The 23536-nt window shown below is 42.7% G+C and overlaps 1 protein-coding gene across 3 annotated transcripts; it reads right to left on the bottom strand.

Annotated features, from left to right (window-relative positions):
* Positions 1-23107, bottom strand: Rab9a (RAB9A, member RAS oncogene family). Of its 3 annotated transcripts, none has more exons than XM_059251291.1 (3): positions 22960-23107; positions 6320-6347; positions 1-1113 (listed from the first exon to the last, which is right to left on the bottom strand). In XM_059251291.1, the coding sequence occupies exon 3, from the start codon at positions 1080-1082 to the stop codon at positions 477-479; it is 606 nt and encodes a 201-aa protein (XP_059107274.1). In that variant the 5' UTR covers positions 1083-1113; positions 6320-6347; positions 22960-23107; the 3' UTR covers positions 1-476. The 3 variants fall into 3 exon arrangements, with proteins under 3 accessions (XP_059107274.1, XP_059107275.1, XP_059107276.1); XM_059251292.1 differs by lacking the exon at positions 22960-23107 and adding an exon at positions 16160-16217; XM_059251293.1 differs by lacking the exon at positions 6320-6347.
* Between the last annotated feature and the right edge of the window lie 429 nt (positions 23108-23536).

The following is a 23536-nucleotide window of genomic DNA, read 5'->3' as shown; positions in this document are numbered from 1 at the left end:
TGCATTAGATTTTGATCTTTAATAGTACTACTATATAGGAATTTACTTCCCTGGACCAAGAATAGAATGCTAATTACATAAAAATATACACATATAAAAGTAATTCTCCATTTTCTTGTGGGGAAAAACAACCTAAGTGTAACTTCTAGAATAGTCAAGGTTTTTGTTTGAATTACAATTCAATTCTTGGTCATCTTACTAGCACTAACATTTTAAATTTAACATTAGACAACCATTACAATTTATAAATGTAAGGTGCCATTATTGAGTAGATTTCCTCCAGAGTGAATGTGTCCCTTCTCCCACCAACTAATGAGGCAGCAGTATTCGTTAGTTGAATTTTATTAGTAGATGAACCCTCCTGCAAATATTAATTCTCTTCTCCAACCTCCGTGTGTGTGTGTGTGTGTGTGTGTGTGTGTGTGTGTGTGTGTGTGTGTGTGTGTTAGAATGCACCAATCATCTCTTAAATGCTATCAACAGCAAGATGAGTTTGGCTTGGGCTTTCGGTGCAGATTGACAGTATCTGTCTGAATCAGATGATCTGACCTATCTTCTGTAGCCAGAACTCTTCGAACTGCCTCCTCAAAGGCGGCTGCGACATTGGTGGAATCTTTTGCACTTGTTTCAAAGTAAGGATAGTCGCCGTTGTCCCTGCACCAGGCTTGGGCTTCTTCTGTAGACACCTGCCGTTCATTTATGTCAATCTTGTTGCCCAAAATCACAAAAGGAAAGCTTTCGGGCTCTTTCACATCTGCATAATATATGAATTCTTTCTTCCAGTTGCTCAAATTCTGGAAGCTTTGTGAATCATCCACACTAAAAGTAAGCAGGCAACAGTCAGAACCTCTGTAAAATGGTGTCCTCAGGCTTCGGAATCGCTCTTGACCAGCTGTGTCCCAAATCTGCATGGTAACGAAATGTCCATCCACCTCCAAATCTTTATTTAAAAATTCCACACCTATTGTGTGGAAGAGCTGGGCATCAAATTTATTGGTTACATATCTGTTCATAAGAGAACTCTTGCCAACTCCACCATCTCCAAGAAGAATTACTTTAAAAAGAGATGATTTTCCTGCCATTATTAACAGTATGAGTTTTGACTTCAGAATCCTGTAAAAAAACAAAATGGGGGGGGGAGGGGAGAATCCATTACATGCCTTTATACTGTTTTGATCCACATAATTCTAACAAAATCAGCATTTAAGTGAAATAAAAACATAGCCCTGATTCCTCTTTGCAAAGGAACTACCTAAATAATGAGAACTGTCACTTAGCCATGTACCAAACCCTATCCATTTTCATTATTCCCTAGAAATAACAGTAAAGTGTCACTCTTGCCCTTCCTTGCATCACAGCTGACTGTGAAGCTGGACTTGAGACCAAATCTAACCTCAAAGACCTTTCTCTGAGCCATCACTATCATAGGCTCCTCTAAGCCTCAGCCACCCTAAACTGATACAGGTCAAGGGTCCAAAGTCCATAGGTTTCTTTATCAACTTCAGTCCCTCAATCCCCAGTTCACTGGTAGATGTTCCTACTGTCCTTCCCCTTCTCACTTCAGATACAGGCACTATCGAGCAGGAAAGCCAGAGGCTTCCAGAAGTGCACTGATTCATATAATAAAAATAAAAACCAATCAAGTAGAGTACAAAGAGTTTACTGTCTTCACTGGAAAGACAGTGTCAGCAACATGGACTTTTTCATATAACAGAGCTTCAGACTCCTAAAACTCATTTGGGCAGCTCCGACTCTTAGCAAATATGTACCCATGGTATGGGTGTGGGTGTGTGTACATGAAGCACACATGCAGGACAGAAGTCAGTGTCAGGTGTCTTCCACCGTTTTTTATGTTTGAGCAGGGAGGTAGTGTTTGAGACAAGGTCTCTCACCTGAAGCTCCACTGACTGATTTTGCTATGCTGGATAGCCAGCAAACAAGCCAGAAATCCTCCTGTCTCTGCCTCACCAGGGCTGAGATTACAGGTACATTTCCATACCTGGCTTTTTACATGGATACTGGGGATCCCAACTCATGTCCTCATGCTTGCAAAACAAGCACTTTAGCAACTGAACCATCTCCCCAGCCCCACATGACATATATGTGTAAAGTAAAAATCAATCTTAAGTGAATATGTGCAAATATATTATACATACCCTCTAAAGAAGTCCAGGTGCAGAATTTAAAAACTTTCCTACACTACAGGAGTCAGTCTGTGGGAGTGATATTTCTGATGCCTATGACTTGACGGCTACTTTTTTGTTGTTGTTGTTGTTGTTGTTTTTGTTGTTGTTGTTGTTTGGAAACAGGGTTTCTCTCTGTAGCTTTTAGAGCCTATCCTGCAACTCACTCTGTAGACCAGGCTGGCCTCGAACTCACAGAGATCCACCTGCTTCTGCCTCCCGAGTGCTGGGACTAAAGGCGTGCGCCACTGCCGCCCATCTGACAGCTACTTCTGAGTGCTGATGGGAGCACTGTCCCTACATGATGTTTTGTTTTAATTTTTCATTGTAAAAAAAATTCAAAGCTGGGCGGTCGTGGCACATGTCTTCAATCCTAGCACTTGAGAGGCAGAGACAGGCGGATCTCTGAGTTCCAGGACAGCCAGTGGTACTCAGAGAAACCCTGTCTCAAAAGACAAAATTAAACATACACAAAACTTCCAGGTTTCCCATAAAACCTAACCCCACCTTTACCAATTATCAACCTAAGGCAAATCCTGTTTTCTCTAAAACTCCTATTCACCTTTGTTTCTACTTAAGTTGAATCAAACTAAATCATCTAATATGTAAATATTTAAGATTTTAAATATCTGTTAAGTATATTAAGTGTTATAAAGGGAAAATTAAGTTTCTTACATCAGCACTGTCTGAAAGATTTTTACATAATGATGGCAAGGTCCAACATGGTACTCGATAGCTATATGTGGCTGCTGAGCACTTGACTAGTGAGGAACTGAATTTAATTAATTAAGTTAGATGCTGGGGATTGGGCCTTGTGCATGCTACGCAGTAAAACATCTACCACTGAGCTACACTTCTGGCCCCATTTATTTAATTTCAGCTAATTTAAATGGCCACATTTAAACAGCCTTTAGCTATACTGGAAAATAGAGTTCTAAAATAAAGTTATTAGCGTTATCATGAAAATGGGTATTGACTCCCACTGTGGGGAAAATGGTAAAGAAATGAAGAACAATTGCTTTATCTATTAGGATGAATTTCTATTACCAGTGTAGTAGATATTATCTGTTTGTCTCCTTATTAAATGTGAAGGTATCCAGTATTACTGAATACTTCTGTAACATACAAGAATCCTGCATTTCTAACTATATGTTCTACTATTCTGGTAAAATACACTGTGAGAGAAATCAAGTTAGTGGAAAAACATTAATAAAAAGGGATGGCAAAGCTGGGTGTGGTGGTCTATTGCCTGTAATCCCAGGACTCAAAAGACAGTGGCAAGAGAAGCACAATGTTGAAGCCAAAACAGCACGCCTCACATAGCTTACGCTTACCCAGTTTCATAATTACATCAAGAGACCCTGGAAAGTGACTGACTAACCCCACCTAGGTTTATGTAAGCACCCTCGAGGACATTCACAGTACACTGAAATCATGTAATGATGCATTTCTCAGGATGTGTCCCCACTGGGCTGTATTTCAACATAGGGAAAGCATCTGAAACTCACCCAAATTAAAATTCTCCAATGGTTTATTCTCCAGGCTTAAAGAACTAAACTCAACTTTGACTTGGCCATCCCACCACAACTGGTGTGTAACAGTTTCCTCTCAGATTAAAACCTACCATTTTGGAGAGAATCTTAAGATAGAGTGTTTACAGGGCAGTGTGTTGTTCGAATCTTTGATGGTCTTTTAATAAAAACCCAGAGCCAGATATCAGGGTGAAAACTGAAAGATCAGAGAAGCAGAACAGCCAGCCACTAGTTCTTACCTCTATGAAATCCTCAGCCTAACGAATGAGTTCCTGTTTCCTCACACCTTATATACCTTTCTCTGCCCTGCCATATTATTACTTCCTGGGATTAAAGGCATGTGTGCTTCCCAAGCAAAGGCATGACATTTCAAGTGCTGGAATTAAAGGTGTGTGTCAAAACTGCCTGATCTCTATGTCTAATCTAGTGGCTGGCTCTGTCCTCTGATCCTCAGGCAAGTTTATTAGGGTACACAATATATCGCCACAGAGGTAAAATACCTCCACAGAAGCTCATTGAGACAGGAATTAAATAACTCAGAATAATTTAGGAAGTCCCTAAAACTGACCAGATTCACTAGGACCACTCCATCCCCAAGAGTATATATATAGTAAAGATTGCTGAGAGTCATTCTCAGACAAGCCAAGCTCCAAATAAGACTCAGACCAGCCCGGCTGCCTGGAAGAAGCAGAGACTAAAGAACAGTGGTTCTCAACCTATGGGTTGCAACCCTTGGGAGGCAGAATGACCCTTTCCACAAGGGTTGCCTAAACCATCTGCATATTAGTTACATTACAATTCAGAACAGTAGCAAAATTACAGTTATAAAGTAGCAACAAGCCTGAAGAAGGCAGGCGGATCTCTGTGAGTTTGAGGCCAGCCTGGTCTACAGAGCAAGATCCAGGACAGGCTCCAAAGCTACAGAGAGAAACCCTGTCTCAAAAAACCAAAAAATAAAAAAACAAAGTAGCAACAAAAATAATTTTATGGTCGGGGGTCACCATAACATGAGGAACTGTATTAAAGGGTCATAGCATTAAGAAGGTTGAGAACCACTGGCTTAGAAGAAAGAAAGTAGCAGAGCAGCCTAGAAAAGGCTCAGATCAACCTAGCCACAAGGAATGATGGACCTGTTGAGCTACCTGCCAGCTGTGCAGTGAGCTCCAGGCTTTCCAACTTTCACAAGCTATCACCAATGATGGGAAGGGACACAGCTGTCTATGAGCATTTCTCCTATAAGTAACCCCTCACCCATATTCCTATAAGTAACTCCAGTAAAACACATTGACTCACCAAGCTAGCTAGTCTTTAGTGGTTCTGTTGTCAATTCCCTATCTGGGTGAGTGGGTGTTTATTCACAGGAGTAATGTCATCATACAACAACTCACTGTCTATATGCCTTGGACCAAGCACATGCTGCTCCCTCAGCTAGTGTTGCTTATACTCCCACCCCAAACTCACTGCTGTGCCTGCCCTTAGACCTCCTCAGCTTGGTTATTGCCTCTATTGGAAACACTTGCCTATCACCCCCATCAATGTTGTTCTTGTCAGTTTTTAACTGACAAGAACACTAAAGTTCCATGATCTGTTCTGAGAGGAAAACAGACTTACATAATTGTAGCGATCCTTTTTGTCCTAATTATGTGGGATTTTCCTATTCACGATATTTTAAAAGAAATCTGACATTTGCAAATTCCACACACCTGGTAATATTTTTGACATGCACTTACTGTTTGGGGCTCCCAGACATTCCTACTTGGGAACATATGGGCCTTTGCTAACATTATTAACACACATGACCACTTCTTTGATTCTATCCTTAGAGTTGTACACAAATGCACATGGTATTATAAATAAGTATATAAACCATCTTAGTTCCCAATGACATTTAAGAGAAACCAGCCTCATTCAATCCACTCATTAATATAGTCACAGCAAGCTTATGGACATAAAAATGTTTCCTGTTCTTTTTTATTTCTTTATTTATGTGTATGAGTGTATGTGATGTGTGTGGATGCCCACAGAGGCCTGAAGAGGTCATTATAGTCTCTTGAGCAAGAGTTACAGGCAGTTGTGAGCTGCTTATTACATGGGTGCTGGGAACCAAACTGCTACAGTACAAACACTTTATTTTCTTTCTTTCTTTCATTCATTCGTTCATTCATTTTATTTTTTGTTTTTTTTTTCCAGATAGGGTTTCTGTGTAATAGCTCTGGCTGTCTTGGAACTAGCTGTAGACCGGGCTGGCCTCGAACTCAAGAGATTTGCCTGCCTCTGCCTCCCAAGAGCTCGGATTAAAGGTGTGTGCCACCACATCCAGCTGAGTACAAATACTATTAACCACTGAGCCCCTCTATTCTCTTCTAAAAGCAGTAGAACCTTTGAGATTTCTTTAAAATAAGCTAAAGGAATAAAAATATGCTACCATGTAACTTTAACATTTCAGCTAAAAATAAATGTTACATGAATGCTGATATTCCACAGTTGGAAAGATTGTCTAAAAGCAATAATCTTCATCAAGTTTATCATTACTTAATATAGCTCAATTCTACAAATAAAGACATCTGAATAAAAAAAGCATAATACACAGGTCATGAACCTCACCTTAGTAGTTCAGTTCAAGCATCATTATCTGCAGGAAAAAAAATCAAAGCTCACATTAGTGGTGTACATTTGTTTTGGTGATTTTTTTTTCTTCTATAGTATTACAGATTGAACCCAAGGCCGTGTATATGCTAGGCAAGCTCTAACAGTGAATTATATAACCCCAGCCCTTTTATTACTTTTATTTTGAGATCAGGTCTCACTATGTTGCTCAGGCTGGCCTTGAACCTGCCCTGTAGTCTAGGTCAGACCTTCAATTTTCAATCCTCCTACCCCAGCCTCCAGAGTAACTAGGATTGCAGGCCTGTACCTGTTTTTATAATTTTAAGTGTAAAAAGAATTATATGTAAAAAAAAAAAAAGCATTTGACCACATCTATATTTAATTTAAAAATACCTAAATGCTATCTATGATCTATCTCAACCTAAAAACAGCCCTACATCAAATACTGTATTTTAATTATTGTTTTTCCTCTGTCGAGATTTTTACCTGCCCACCCTTCTTTTCTAACTTTCACATGCAGGCACAACTATAAAATTATACAAGGAATTTTACTTGCCCAAATTTTGGGTGGCTGAAAACCATGTCCCAGACAATGAAATAAGGATAACACAGGAAAAACAGAGGAGCCAAGGGAAAGAGAAGCACCAATATGATCCATAAAGAGTCAGGCTAAGGCCTGGAGGGAGTGCAGTGTCATGAAGCAACTAGGCAGCCAAAGCAAAAAAGCAAAGTCTTCTATGCATGAATGAGAGCAGTATCCGGAGAGAGAGCATGTTTCTAGGACCAGCAAGCAAGGAGCACAACCCAAAGGTGGGTGAACTTAATTCTCTGAAACCGCATGGGAACAGCAGGAACAGCAGTATCTGCCTCCAAGGGCTGTTGGAACATTTACTCAGATGACTGCACACAGGTTGTTCACTACAGTGCCAAGCCTATTACAAGAGTGTAGGAACTTTCTGTGGAATGAGAACATGAAGTCCCAAATAGGCAACTTTATAGACAGGTTTTTTAATGGCCATAAACCGCTACAAGCAGAACAAATTATATGCAGACCTTCATTAGGAGGCCAAAGGAGTCAGTCAGTCTCTCTCTGTCTCTATTTCTCTCTCACACAGACACACACGCACCACCTTTTAAAATATTTTTTACTATTTGTGTGTGTGTGTGTGTGTGTGTGTGTGTGTGTGTGTGTGTGTCTTGTGAGTGTATGCTGTGTGGGGGTGGGGTGATAGCTGAGGCCAGAAAAGGAAGCTGGATTTCACCAACTCCACCAGGCCCACAGTAGAGTTAGGCAGTTGTGAGGCAACCTGACATGGGTGCTAGGAATTGAACGCAAGTCCTCTGGAAGAGCAGCAGGTGCTCTTATAGGATGATCCATCTCTCCAGCACCCCCACCCCCATCACCCTTTTTAAAAGAAAGGGTATTTCTGTGAAACTTACACATAGCAGTCTTTAACTTACACATCTAATCAATTAAAACATGAAAACATGACTCTAAAATGCTGACATTTAGGATTAAGGATAAAACAGCAGCAGCTAACACTGATAGAGCCCTGTATGCCATATGCCCTGACACCCCACATTTACTCAAGTTTCTTATCCATGGTGGTTTGAATGAGACCAGCCCCTAGAGCTTATATATTTGAATGATTCGTCCCAGTAGGAAGAACTGTTTGGTAAGGCTTAGGAGGTGTGGCCTTGTGGGAGGAGGTATGTCACTGAGGGTGGACTTTGAGGTTTCAAAAGCCCAGCTATTCCAGTTAGTCTCTCTCTTTCTCTGCTTGTGGATTAGATATAAGCTCTCAGCTACTGCTTCAGTGCCATGCCTCCCTACCATGATGGTCATGGACTTACCTTCTGAAACTGTAATCAAGCCCCCAATTAATTGCTTTCTTTTCTAAGTTGCCTTGGTCATGGTGTCTCTTCACAGCAATAGGACAATATTTAAGAAATAACTTTTCCTATTACTGCCTATGATAGGCTTGAGAGCTTCTATACGATGCAAGATCACATAGCTAGTAAAAGAGTTAAGCTATTAATGTAGAAGAATACTCCAAAGCCCAAACATTTAACCCACTGGGCTACTTCAAATGCAGCTTTTTTTTGAGGGATTTACTGTGTTGCTGCAGTTTTAAAGGAAATAAGCAGGTGAAGCAGTAAGTCTTTTGTTTGTTCGATTTCATGGTCTGCACAAGAATAAGTTAATTCAACAGAACTAGTAGGCTAATCTGCCAATATGTAGCATAAAGTATGCTTGCGTATCCTCTGGGTTTTTTCTTTTTCTTTTTTGATTTTGGAGGCAGGGTTTCTCTGTGTAATTTTGGTGCTTATCCTGGATCTCGCTCTGTAGACCAGGCTGGCCTCGAACTCACAGAGATCCGCCTGGCTCTGCCTCCCGAGTGCTGAGATTAAAGGCGTGCGCCACCACCGCCCGGCTGGGTTTTTCTTCCTTTAGATTTTTTGTGAGGCACAGTCTCATGTAGCACAGGGTGGCATCAAACTCAGTACTTAGCTAAGGATGAGCTTGAGACTTCTGAACCTCTTGCCTCTACTTCCTGAATGCCAAGCTTATAGGTGTGCACCACCATGCCCAGTTTTGTGAGGTGCTGATAATCAAACCCAGAGCTTCATGAATGCTAGGCTAGACTCTACCAATGTGGGAGGCCAGCTCCCACCTTTTAAAGGGTTCCTATGAGCAGGAGAGAGGAATAAGAAACTTTTAGATAGGAAGATAGCAGAAAGGAGACAGAAGGAGCGGGCCAAAAGACCTCCCCTTTGCTAGGTCAAAGCATACTGCACAGCCAAGTGCAGACTCTTCCACACACCTGGTAACCACACTTGTGGTCCAGTCATCCCCTTATGCAGCCCTGCTGGGTAAAGGAAGCTCAGATTCTCTGACCCTGAGTAAGTTCTCACTAGGAAACCTCTGTGGGTCTCTACGTACCAACTGAGCCACATCCCCAACCAAGTGTATTGTATTTAAAAATGCCTTAAGTAAAACATGAGTCAAAGTCTGCAGCTCTCTGAATCATCTCCACAGAAGCCTCCACTTTCATAAAGTGGATGAAAGCAGCTCTCCACCACATATTTAGACAGCACCCACTATGTGCTACACATTAATGATACAAACCACACAGTTCTGCCCTGAGGGTAACAACTACATGAAGTCACAACTATACCAGGTCCTACAAAGTGAGAGACACATAGAACAGAGTACAGCTATACACACTCAGCCAAAAACCAAAGAACAATCTGAAACACTACAGGGCACCCTATCTACCATTTCCTCCAGTGAGGAGTACAATGTACAAATGTGAGATTCCCGTAGTCAGGCCTAGGCCTTGCATGCCAGTATCTCACAGAGCAGTGTGTGATGCCAGCCACCATCAGGCCTTACTTTATATACATGACCCTGTAAACACAAGCCAACTACTTCAACTGCTGAGCTGCAGGTAAAGACAAGGTACCTTCCAGTACCAGAGGAAAACCAGGTTGTTTTACACTGTGTTAATAAGAGCCTGAATGTAGGTTTCTAGCGTGTTATGCTCCAACCACATCTCAGTGACCATTTTAGCCACATGCTGCCCTTAGGAAGCAGCCTTAACAAATGTTTGACTCCAAGGGAGAGGGTATCTGATTCAGGAAAGCAGGTTAAGACAATGGAGCTGAGAAAAGCAAAGAACCAGAACCAGGACAATGGATCAACACAAGGTTCCTGCTAAGGAACCCCGATGCTGGTGTGGACTGAGAGACCCTGAGGCAGGTGAAGAATTAAGTTTACTAGGAAGATGGGACTGGAGATAGGGAATCCTGCATAGGAAGGGGTCTTAGAATCCACTGGAAGGATTTCTGCCTACACCCTAGGATTAAGAAAAGCCACTGAGATAATACCTTCAGTAGTAGAAGACTCGGTGAGATAGAGCCCAGAAAAGTAACTGGCTGCCATGGAAATAAGCTGCAAATGACAGGAAGAAGAAGCCCTCAAGTAGAGCTAGGATACCTCACAATCTCTGTCACACTGCCAATGGTGTCAGCTGATCTTAAGTACCAAAACCGAGGTGCTTGTGTCTTGCTTGATTCTCCATTCTCCAGTAAGATTTTCACCGTAGTCTTCCAGCTGCCTGTTGCTCGCTCCCATCCCCACCCCTTTTACTGGTAACTGGCTAACTCTTATACCCACTTGCCAATGCAGCTAGACCTCACCCCCTCTCAAATACTTCCAATTCTGACTGAACCTCTTTAGCCATGCTAACATTTGCCATTCAGAATTGCAGTATTCAACGTGTCTACCATGCCTTCTAATAAAAAAGAAATATGCTTGTTAAAAACATTCACAAGGAGAAAAAAATTCATAACACAAACACATTATATGCCATTATAAAAATGCCCATATTTTCTTCTTGGTTGTCAACTTTTGAGACCAAAAAAAAAGTATGTATTATTCTACAACCACCTTCTCCCCCCCCCCCCAAAAAAAGAAAATGTAATTTTGTTTAAAAAAAAAAAAAGTTTAGCTGAGCAAAGTAGAAATTACTTACTGAACTGACGGGTTGGAGAGAGAGCTCAGTGGGTTGGAGCACTACTGCTATCTAAGCTCCAAGTCGTCCCAGTACCTGCACAACTCCCCAGTCTCATCCAAAGCTAGCGCTGCCTCCACTGCAGTCCCCATCTTTGCCTGGGCTGTGCCCTTGGTCCAGGAGGCACCTGCCTACCACAGTGGCTACAAAGCTCAGCCACCAGAGGCCTAGCTCAGCTCACCTCATGCAAGAGACTTCTATGATACCTTTTCTCTTTTCTTTGTACTCATTATCAGTCTCACCTTCACAATGATTTCTCACTTGCTTACATGCTCCCAGTTGCATATGTCTGTTTCCCAATTACAATGTCAACTCCCCAGGAGGTACACAACACCTATGTTATTCTTTCATGTGGTGGCTAGTGTGCTGTCAACTTGACATAAGCTAGAGTCATTTTGGAAGAGGAAACCTCAACTGAGAAAATGCTCCCCCTAGATTGGCTTGTGGGGAAGCCTGTGGTACAGTTTCTTAATTGATGATTGAAGTGGGAGAGCACAGCTAAGTGTGGGTAGTGCCCACCCCTGGGCTTGATAGTCCTGGGTGCTCTAAGGACATAGGCTGAGCAAGCCATGAGGAACAAGCCAGTAAACAGTGTTCCTCCATGGCTTTTGCATCAGTTCCTGCCTCAAGGTTCCTACCCTGGCTTCCCTCATTAATGGTGTGTGACCTGAGAGTTGTAAATTGAAATAACTCAGTGGAACGTTAATCTGGTATGGAGGCAGATGGGGCAGTGATGAGTAGGTTAAGTTTTCTCCCCAAGTTGTTTATGGTCATGGTATTTTGTCACAGGAATAGAAACCCTAATGAGCAGTGGTGGCGCTCAGGAGGCAGAGCCGGGCGGATCTCTGTGAGTTCAAGGCCAGCCTGGTCTCCAAAGTGAGTTCCAGGAAAGGCGCAAAGCTACACAGAGAAACTGTCTCAAAAAACAAAAAAACAAAACAAAAAAAGAAATGAAACCCTAATGAAGACAATTCATTTGTCCTATTTTTGTCTGCCACATTGAGTAAAATGCTCTGTGCATGGTGACATGCAAATAAATGCTAAAATAAATCATTTACTTGTTTAATTTTGTTATTCTATTATTGTTTCTATCTATACTTATATACAAGTTCTTCCTCTTATTTTTGATATCCATTAAAATATGTGGGAAAAAATGATTCTTGCAATTCTAATGAAAAAACCACTTTAATTACTACTTACAGACATCAACAAGGAGTGAGCATGTACATGCTGAAAATCTAGCACATTCCTCTAGTACGGTACTAAAGGGAAAGTAGGATCCCTTTGGTAAACCACCTTCTCAAAACTTCAGAAACACATACTCCCTCTGCAACTTCTCACTCCTGAAAATTTTAATTGAATTTATCACTCCTGATTTAAATTTAGGAAGGTTCTTTCTTCTCCCCAAATTCACAAGTTCCTTTTGCATTCATTCACCCTGAATGTCCTAATTAGAGGCATAGCTACCATTTCACTTAATTTTATAGCTTAAGAAGCTGAGCTTCAGGGCTGGAGAGATGGCTCAGTGGTTAAGAGCACTGGCTGCTCTTCCAGAGGACCCAGGTTCGGTTCCCAGAACCCAGATGGCAGCTCACAACTGTCTGTAACTCCAGTTCCAGGGAATCTGACACCTTCACACCAATGCATATAAAAATAAAGTTAAATAAATTACGTATAAAAAAGGGTCAAGTTTATTTAAGAAGCTGAGCTTCAGGCAGTGCAGAGTGGCACATGCCTGTAGAACACTGAACTCAGGAGTTGAAGACATGTAGATCACAAGTTCAAGGCCAGTCTGAGCTAAGTAGTGAGCTCGAACGTTGCTATGAGAGGGGGCAGGGAGGGAGGGGAATAGCAAGGGAGAGAGAAACTGAATGAGATGCAAGCCAGGGAAATCCTGAAGTCTAATGGGTGCTAGCTCCATAGCAAAAAGGTGACAAGGAAAACCCAACAACCCCGGAACTAAGGGACAAACCACAAGAACGTGGAGGCTTAAGATTCAGCCAAGTGGTGCCAGGCAGTGGTGGTGCACACACTTAATCCCAGCACTCACGAGACAGAGACAGGAGATCTCTGTGAGTTCAAGGACAGCCTAGTCTGCAGAGCAAGTTCCAGGACAGCCAGAGCTGTTGCACAGAGAAACATTGTCTCAAAAAAAAAAAAAAGGTTTGGCCAGGTGAAATAGATTATCTAGCACTGACTACTGCCTCACAGATAGGAATAAAACAAAACGGTGGAAATCAAACCATAAATAAACTAAACTATCACTGACAAAGCACATACTCTAAGTAACTCATTTCAGTAAGCACACTTTCTGGAAAATGAAGCATCTAATTTAATAAAAACACACATTAATTTTTCATAAGAGCATTCCTGTAGTTAGGTAGGTAGGAGGACAAAAGATTCAATTAAGCAACTAAATAACAGATAATTCAGAGCTTTCTGTATTGCTGGAGATGTCCAGTGAACCACATGTGGCCAATGAATATCTGAAATGTGGTTAGTCTACTTAACTAACTGAATTTTTAACTTCATTTTAATTAAAGCATTCCACAACACTAATAGCTACTATATTAGACAATGGAGGTCTACAGCGTGCTGAATGAACATGAGAGGGGTAACCCCCATAATCCCATGTGGGCTCAGGATAAGCATAATAATAATGTAACAGGACCTGTATGTTTGAGCTTTATACTGGGAAGATTAGAACAGCTTTCACCAGGTGTGTGGTATGGGGTGGGATGGTGTGGGGGGGGGGCACTGCATATGGAAGCCACGGAACAACCTTGGATGTCATCCACCTCATTTGAGACAGGATCTTTCATTGGCCTAAACACCCACCAATTAGGTTAGACTGGCTGGCTAGAGAGCCCCAAGGATCCTCCTGTCTCTACCTCCCTAGTGCTGGGATTACAAGGGCTTGATACCAAGTCTGGCATTTCTGCCTGGGTTTTAGGGATCAAACTCGGGTCCTCATGCTTGCCATTAGGCCTGGCCTCAATTTTCAGTACATTATGTATGTATGTATGTATGTATGTATGTATGTATGTATCTATCTATCTATCTATCTATCTATCGTGTGTGTGTTATGAGGTACTTGTGGGAGGTGGTTCTCTGCCCTCCACCATGTGGGTCCTAGGCTTAAACCTCAGGTCTCTGACACTGAGTCACCTCACTGGCCCAAAAAACAGTTCTCTGCAAAAAAGAGTGGGAATAGTTTAAGGTTGTCTTTTCAGATAGGATCTCTATGTAGCCCTGGCTGTCCTGGATTTTGCAATGTAAACCAGAAACAGGACAGAGATCCACCTGCCTTTGCATCCCTGAGAGCTGGGATTAAAGGTGTGTGCCATTATGCCCAGTTCAAGGTTGAATTTTAAAAGGCAAAATGAAAACAGGAAAGAAAAAAAAAAAACCAGAGAAAAGCCACAGGAATAATGGGAAGCTGATGTGGTATCCCAGACCTGTAATTCTTACACTTTAAAGGCTGAGGCAAGAGGACTGCAATTTTAAGGCTAGCCTGGGCTACAAAGCAAGACCCTATCTAAGAAAAAAAATACTAGGAATTATGGCTGAAGATTTAAGGAAGAAAATTATATTATGAAAAGAATCAAATAAACATGTATATTAGAAAAATAAAATCAGCAAAAACACAAACCAAATACAACCCAAAACATACTAAAGTGACGAAGGTAATGCCATTTTGTCCTGAGTCCATTTTATTTGTTCAGAAAGTTCTCAGCCAACTACCTGCCCTCCCTAACAGTCACATCTGCCTTAGCAACACATTTGAGATTTCCATGACCTCGACCATGGTCCAGATGTATTAAACAAAATAATTAATGTAAACTAAACTAATTGAAAAAAGCATAAGTCAAAAATAATTGTCATATTGTGTCTGAAATAATCACTATGCTCTGGCAGGAACAAACATTTCAAGGTTACTCTGACCCTCATCTAACTTGGATGTGAGTTATGTATGGTCTTTGTGATTTTGGCCTTTAAAATACTACCTCTGAGCTTCAACACCAAGAGACTTTGAGGCATGAGCCCGTTCTTGGTTGCTGACTAATGATATATATAGAAAGAGCAGCTGTTTTAAGACTCAACCAGATTAGAGGCTTGGAAATTCCATCCTACATACAGAGAAGCTGTCACCAGTCCAATGCCAGACACTGCAAGTAGCTCTTCAGAAAGTTCTCTTTCCTGGGTGTAACTGACACCTGTGCAGTGGCACCCAGAGTAACCCTACTAAGATGCTGCTAAGATGCTGGAATGGACTCTGCTCACAGGAAATCTTTCCAAGCCTAGACTTATTCTTCCCATCATGGCCTGCTTCCCCATCTGCCTCCACACTAGCTTAACTCTCCAGAGTTACACACCTCCATTCCCTGGAACATGAGCAAGTCATGAGAAAATGACCACTAGCTTCTTCTCACTTCTCAACATGGGGCCCTAAAGTGATGAGAAAGAAGAGTGAAGGTTTTTTTGGGGTTTTTTTTGGCGGGGAAGGGGTTGTCCCTCCACCTGTGGCCATGATAACAGCAAATTCCTTGAAGATGTACATGCCACAGAATCTCAGAAGGGTAATCACATTTTCTAAAACAACTAAGGAAATGGAGGCCCACTTGACAAAGTAACTTGCTAGTATCACTCATTTGTCCAGAGGCAAGGTGGGATCCATCATGTCTTAATCAGGACTAACCACTCCCCATTATTGCCTCAATGAGGCCCCAACTGCATGACAATAATCCTCTCCCTCTTGAAAATAGTCCTAAAATAGTCCATGAAACTGACAAGAGGGTCTGCTTTCTCTCTTAAATGTCAGCTTTCTTCAACCAGGTGGCTCCCTTTCCCAACATCTCTCAAAGAATGTAATCTCCTGAGGTTGAAGTCCACACCTCTTCCATAGCACTGGCTATAAACACCAGCAATTCCTTAAGTCCTTCACCCTCTCACACACCTCAGGGCCACACCAGAATTTCCAACCCCTTTAAAATGACAGTATTCAAATTCAGTATGTCAAGCCATGTTAATTATCCTTCCAAGACATCTCTCTTCTGTCTTATCTACCTGATTCAATGATACAAAGAATTCTATCTACTTCCTCCCCAACCCATTACTATTGTCTTATTGAGTTAAATATCAAGCTTTAACAGCTGCTACTTACTACAATATCTGTTAAGTATTTGTCTTAGTTTCTTTTCCTGTTGTTGGAATAAAATACTCTGACAAAAGCTACTTAAGGAAGAGTTTTTTGACTTACAGTTGAGGTGTGGGGAGGAAGCATACAGCCCACCACAGTGGGGAAGACAAGACAACCAAGAACCTGAAGTGACTAGTCATATTGCATCACAATGAGGAGCAGAGAGAGGATGAATACATGTGGCTCCCTTTAGCCATTCATACAACCCAGGATCCCAAACAGAAAATGGTGTTACCCACACTGGAGGGCTCCTCCCACCTCAGGAATATTCAGAGGCCCATCTCTCAAGTGATTCTACATTTTGTCAAGTTGACAACACTAACCATCACAGTATCTAAGACACAGCCCCTTAAAACAGCCCACAGTTCAGACACTATTCCCCATGCTTCACAGATCAGCAGAAAGCTAACAAAGATCAAATACCATCTCCAGGCCCAACAAAACATGGTGGGTCAAAAGTGGTATCCTCACCCCACCAAGTGACAGAAAGGACTCCAAAAAAAAAAAAAAAGTACACAGCCAAAAAAGTCACCAAGAAAAAAAAACTATTTTAGATGAAAATCAGCAACAAGATATTGAGACTGGAAAGCTAACCATACAGAGGTGGCAGTGTGAAAGAAACTCAAGAAGAAATGACTGACAAGGAAAGTCAGCCACAGAACTGCAAAAGTACTGCCTAGCACTCTAGCAGTTTTCCAACCACCTAGACAGGTAAAGGCTGAAAGCTGGAGCACTCTGGGAAAGAACAGGCACCCTCCTACCATCCCAGCACACTTACTTCCTGAACAAGTGCATATAGCAGAAAAGGGGGAGAAAAGAGGTAGCAAAGTAGGAATGGAGGACAGCCTGCACAGGAAACCTGGCCTGTGCTTTCCTTTGCAGCCCAACAACCAAAATATCAGCATTCCCAAACTGCAAGCCCAGGGCAAGAGCTTACAGACTTACTGGATGGGGAGTGGCAGGGAATTCAAAACCAACTTTAACATCTTGTGTCCTTACCACTAAACCTTTAGGTTCGTTTATAAACTCTAATGGAAAGAAAACACCAACTTCTAATGAATGTTATGGTTCCTAACTTCTAATGTTATGTGGCTTCACAGGAGTAGGACAGGCTATTCTAAGTATTTAAAGGAAACAGGAATGCTGGCATCCGTGTGGTACCATGCTCAGGGGAGTTCACAATTTCAACACTACATTGCACACATTCCTTCTGGTGACATAACTTTCTGAAGTTGAGTTTGTCCAGGATCAAAAAAAAAAAAAAAGGCAGATCATAAAGATGGCAGTTGTCTGCTGCTCTGAAACAACTGTCTTCAAATCTTATTCAGCCAGGCAGTGGTGGCACCAGCTCTTGGGAGGAAGAAGCAGGCGGATCTCTGTGAGTTCGAGGCCAGCCTGGTCTACAGAGCGAGTTCCAGGACAGCCAGGGCTACACAGTGAAACCTTGTCTCGATAAAAGAGTATTAGAATTCACTCCCAACTACTCTGCTTTCACCAACATGTGGCCCCCTAGCAGTTTCTTTGATTTGATTTCCTACTACACTGTGTATGTACTCCAGGTATATTTACCAGATCAAACATACAAGCTTGAAATCACAAATATAGCAACCCTATTAGCTGAAAACAGCAACCCAGAGATTTCCACTTGTTTTTATTCTATTTTATTTCAGAGACAGGGTCTCATGTTGTCCAAGCTGGCCTGGAACTTCCTATATTGCCAAGGATGGCCTCGAAGAGTCCTAATCTCCTGTCTCTGTCTCCCAAGTGCCTGGATTACAGGCATGCACTACCCTGCCTGGCCTTTTTGGCCCTGTTAGAATAATTCAATAGGTCTACCTTTTTAGCATTCTAGTCAGCAAGACGCTGAAGTAAGTGTGAGGCCTTTTCACATTTCTCTAACACTGCTAACACAACTGCTTATGAGCGGCAACCTCCTGGAAGCTATCTTAACTTCTGTACCCGAACACCTAATCCAAATCACAAAAACCTGAGATTAAACTAATTCAGCCCCTATTACTGTTTTGCTACCCTTTACCCTTAGATTAAAAGAAACGTCGTCATAGAATGAATGCGTGGAATCCTTCCATACTGTTTCTCCGGCCCCTATCAACAATGGCTAACATTTATAGTGCTTTCAGCCTAAGACAAAAGTGGAGTCTGTGTCCACAGAGTAGGTAGCCAGGCCTGCCTGCTTTACTTCTACACTTTTTCTGAAACACTCCCTCTACCTCATATAGAGCTGTGTTATCTTACTTAACACTCACTGACTACATCTCTATGTCCTGTCTGTGTCTCCAATGCAATGACATTCTACAGCTTGAAATCATCAGGGTCAAAAATTAAACTGTAGTGGAAAAATCCAGAATGTGGAAATACCCAGAGCACATCACAGTATGTACAGTACCAAGAGTCACATTGAGAAACAGATTTCTCCTCCAAGTTATCTAACCAGCCCAGGCACCCTGAGGCAAAGCAGGCTTGGAACTGCCACAGGCCTGCCTGACACCCCCACCCCCACCACCTAGGTGACTCCAGGTGTCCTGCCTCAGGTATCCTGACCTTTCATTTGCTTCCTGATTCCCCACCAAACTCCCTGAGGCATTTTCTGACTTCAGTTCCTCCCCTCCCCAATAACTCTTTAATAAACAGCCTCTGTGGATGACCTGGTAGTTACAAACCCTATTTTCTTATACTAGCTTTTATTATCTACATAGCTTTTAACTTAGCCTCATTGGGCACCACTTCTAATTAGCTTATTTCCTCCTGCTCCTTAACCAACAAACTGCCCAGGGCAGAATTATGTGGCATTTAATGATTTGCTGCCTCTACCTGATGTATATACAGATACATATGTATATACTCTTGCAGACATTAGGCAATAATGTATCTTTTTACAAAGAAATGTGGTGACCTAACTATGCTAGAGTAGCAAGACAAGTCATGATTGAGCAAGACTCCCTGGCACCAAGTCCTCTTGACCCTTCCCAGAAAAACAAAACAAAAAAAACCATATACCTTTGTTAGACTGCATGTGCTGGCAATCATTTTCAGGTGGTATCAAATTTAGCATTCCTGTACCCCCTCCCCACCATGACCACCACACACACCGCATAGCAGAGAGCATCTAGTAAGCAGCAGAGAAATCTGTATTTGTTAGCAAAGAAAAACACTGTGCAGTGGCAGGAGTCAAAAGCCAAAGCTACAGAACTGGGGAGATGCCTCCAGGAGTAAGAAAGCAGCCTGCTCTACAAGCAAAAGGCCCTGAGTTCAAATCTCCAGAACCCACTGAAAAAACTAGATGTGGTCTCATGAACACCAGGATTACTGCAGCTTACTGACCAGCAGCCTAACTCCAGGTTCAGTGAGAGACGGTCTCAGGGGGATATAGGTGGAATATAGAACTGAACTCTCCACATCCTTCTCTGGCCTCCACATACACATGCGCACATATACCAGACATACACTCTCACAGCCACAGCCACAAACAAACCTACGGACTATGTGAACGTTTTCCCAAGAAACCCTAGAGATTCAACCCTTCTTCACACACACACACACACACACACACACACACACACACACACACACACACAGCCACCATCCATCCCAAAGGCTCACCTAACAGTAAGAACTGACATTGGAATGGAGCAGCATGTATTTTAAAAGGCCTGGTCTCAGACTGGTCTTAAACAAGCATGGGGGAAAAAAAACAGGCTGAAAAACACCAAAAAGAAAACTATGCAGGATGGACAAACGGCTCAACAGTTAAGAGAACTGGCTGCTCTTTCAGAGGACCTAGGTTTGATTCCCAACACCCACGTGGCACATCAAGCCCATCTGTAACTCCAGTTCCAGGGGATCCATTACCCTCTTCTGGCCTCCATGGGCACTAGGAATGAAAGTAGTGCACAGACACACATGCAGGCAAAACACACACATGTGTTTATTTATACACATAAACACAAAAATAAATCTTTAAAAAGAAAATTATAGGAATGTTATTTTAAATTTTTCATCATTTTATTTCTTGATTTCAATAATAAAACACCTGTCTATTATCTACTGAGGCTAAATTTAAGCAAGACTCTTATGTTCATTAAAAATAGCTTCTCCAGGCAAGAGGCTTTGAGCTGGATTGAGTTGCAGGCCAGCTTCCTGGTCTACAAAGTGAATTCACAGCCAGCTGAAACCACACAGTGAGACCCTATTATGGGGGGGAAGGGGGAGAGACTAGTTTCTGGACATAATTTGATAAACACGCACGCCTAATTCAACTGTACAAAGCTTTAAAGAGCCCAGCAACTGTTCTCCACTTCATCTAAGTCTGCCCGGAAAAGAATGTCATGACTCAGGTACTTCTGGGCTGGGTGTGGATGTGTTGTTTCCTTAGTGAACACCTGACCTCTGGTCCTGAGCAGTACAAACACTAAATTCTGTTCTAGGACCATGTCAGAACCTGGTCTTATGACTGTGACTAGACTGCAAGCCTCAGGAAGGTGGAAGCTTCCCCACTAGTCTTCCTTCTGGCCAGCACCTTTGTATCAGTGTCTGGCAAGCTGCTCAGAAAACATCTGTGGATGAATGGAATAATGAAGAAACAGACTAAGTCCACTGGAATGGTTCCCAATAGCTTGAAAGTTTCTGTCACTTCTGTCTTAGGGAAGAAAAAAAAGATCCCAAAACTTGTGTGGTAGTGCATCCGCACAATCCCAGAATCTAGAAGGCTGAGGCAGTACGATCAGGAGTTCAAAGCCAGCCTCCAATAACATACCAAGTTTGAGGCCCACTTAAAAATAAATAATAAAACAAAAAAATATGAACAAACAAAAATTAGATTCTGTTACCAGGTATTTATATACCTCTTAATAAAGAGGATTTTCCCCCAGCAAGCTTTTAAAATAATAAAAAAATGCTATCCTAAATAGTAAAATGACATTTTTTTTTAAAATGCTTAAAGAACTAAAGAAGCCAGGTGTGACCTGGAGTACGACCCCAAAATGCTTCCAGACATTTCTCAAAGTATCCCTGAAGAGGATAAAATTTCTTCCTGGTTGCAAAACTACTACTCTAAAAGGCCCCCAAACATGCTTTGAACATCAGCACTGCCCCCTCACTCCCTGGGTGACCTTGGAAAAAAGATTTAACCCTCCTGGGTCCCAGCAAATTCACCATCTGTAAAACAGAACCATTGCTTTGGAAACACCAGGAAAACCATTTCATGTGGTATGGAGGAGGACTTCCCAATACACAGTAAGAAATTGAAGGAGATTTAAAAAATTGCTAAAACTAAAAGAACTCCAGGCCTTTAGAGTACTATAGCACAAAATGGAAGTAACTGGACAGGGAAAATGTAAGAAGGATCTTTGGAAAAAGAGAGAATACCACCAATGCATTTGCCAGTCTCCAACAATGGGTGTTCTAGTTTTTGCTTGTCTACTCTAACCTTCCAGGAAATGAAACAAAAATGCTCTTAAATCCCCAAATGTTCTAAGTAAATAAGCCTCCAAACCATAAACGTTTCAGTACAGCAAAGACTACAATGTAATGAAAACCCTGAAAGCAAGAAACTGCCACACCACTGTTAGATATGGCACTCTTCTATAACATAATTTGGAGTTCAACACAATTAGTGATAACTTCGACCTAAGAGTATAAAAGACAAAAGAGGCTACTTAGGTCCCTAACTAAGGGAGGAGTGGGGAATTTCGCTCAGGGGGTAGAGCTGTTGCTTAGCAAGCACAAGGCCCTGGGTTTGGTCTCCAGCAATGGAAGGAGAAAAGAGTAACGAAAGAAAAGAAAAAGGAAAATAGTCCTTAGTTGAAAGCCCCGGGTTTCCTTCAACTCTAGTTGAGATTTCAGGCAGTGTAGGGATTTTCCACTGCGGTGGAACTAGTGAGAAAAAAGGACAAAATTTGTACAAACAAAACAAAACAAAAACCAAATTCAGTCTGATTTTGAGGGCGCTGTGAAAAGACTGGTCACGTGCCAATTTGGAAACTTGCAGAAAAGTTATTCCTCAAAAGAAGTATGATCACGGGATGTGTTGTGTCATCACTTAAAAAACAAAACAATAATACACACATCAACCTTTTGGTCAGCACTTAAAAGTCTCATCTGGTCTTTTCAGTTACTAAGATGGAAGAAAGGAAGGAACGCAATTCTGAAACCTCAGCCAAGGTATGAATCAGACAATGTTCCCAACCGCCTACATGGTCTTTGCCCTGGCTTTATCTTCCAAGCTCCCTCACCTGTGTGGGCCAAAGACATTAAGTAAATGCTCAACTGGATAGGATGTCAGAGGTCGCCAAACTCAAATAACACGAGCGTCCTTGCTTTCCCCAGCATTAGTCAGTCACTCTGGCGCAAGGTTTGGTCTCCTGTGCGTGGGTGTCCCCGTGTGGTTAAGGGAAAGACTGGGTAGATGTGTGTACCCAGGTGTTTGCGTATCAGTCCGTGTGCGCATCTCTCCACCATCCTATTCCTAAGTGTTAGGGGATTTGGGTATCTCTCCTTCCCGGGCTGTTTTATGGATTTCTCTTCGTGTGTGTGTGTGTGTGTGTGTGTGTGTGTGTGTGTGTGTGTACGCGTGTGTGTATGCGCGCGTGTATATGTGTGTGAATGAGCGTATATGTCCCGAGTGGTTGGGTGTGTGTCCCCCTTCCCATATGTCTGTGTGCAAACCCGTCTTTCCTCCTGCGTCAGTCATCAGACTTGGGGAGAAGTCACCCATGTTGCCCAGCAGTCTACAGACCCGCGCCAATTTGGCGCGCCCCTTGCCCTGGCGGCCCTCAGCTCCTGCGGTTCGCGCACCCTTAACCATCTCCGGCCCGGCCCCAAAGGGACTGCTGACCCCTGCTCACCTTCCAGCCACACACAGGACGCCCCGGCAGCTCTTGGCCAGCCCGCCTGGGTGCAACCAGGGAAGAAAGAGGGCCAGACACTCGGAAGGGTAGAGAGCGCTAGCCAGCTCCAGCTCCAACAGCTAGCGACTTTGGCAGAAGGATCAATATGGCGGCCGGGCGGGGCGGGGCCGAAGCGGAGGGGCGGGGCCTGGGCAGTGGGGCGACGGGGCGGGGCCTAAGTCGGCGGGGCGGGGCCTGGAGTGGCAGAACAGGACCCGGAGCACGGACGGGGCTTGAGTCGGTGGGCGGGGCCAGGAGCTGAGGGGCGGGGCCTGAGGCCGTGAGCTTGGACCCTGAGGCAAAGACCCTGATGCGGGTCCCAGGAATGTAGGGACAAAGAAAACGGAGCCAGCAAGTCTGGAGTCTGCTCTCCCAACCGACTGCTTTGCAAAATCGCAGTTTTCTTTTGTGCCAGCTGCTGCTCTGGTCTTCCCGCCTGCGTTCCTTCTACCGTGTTCACAAATAGTTACTTTAAAGTAGAAAGCGATCATATAAGCACAGTGACATAACAGTATTGCACTATTAAAAAAAAAAA

The sequence above is a fragment of the Peromyscus eremicus genome, chromosome X (genome assembly GCF_949786415.1).
Source record: "Peromyscus eremicus chromosome X, PerEre_H2_v1, whole genome shotgun sequence".
NCBI lineage: Eukaryota > Metazoa > Chordata > Mammalia > Rodentia > Cricetidae > Peromyscus > Peromyscus eremicus.
This window is presented reverse-complemented; position numbering and strand designations above follow the sequence as displayed.

Coding starts and splice junctions, on each gene's coding strand:
- Rab9a (XM_059251291.1), bottom strand. CDS start 1,082: ATGGCAGGAAAATCATCTCTTTTTAAAGTAATTCTTCTTGGAGATGGT.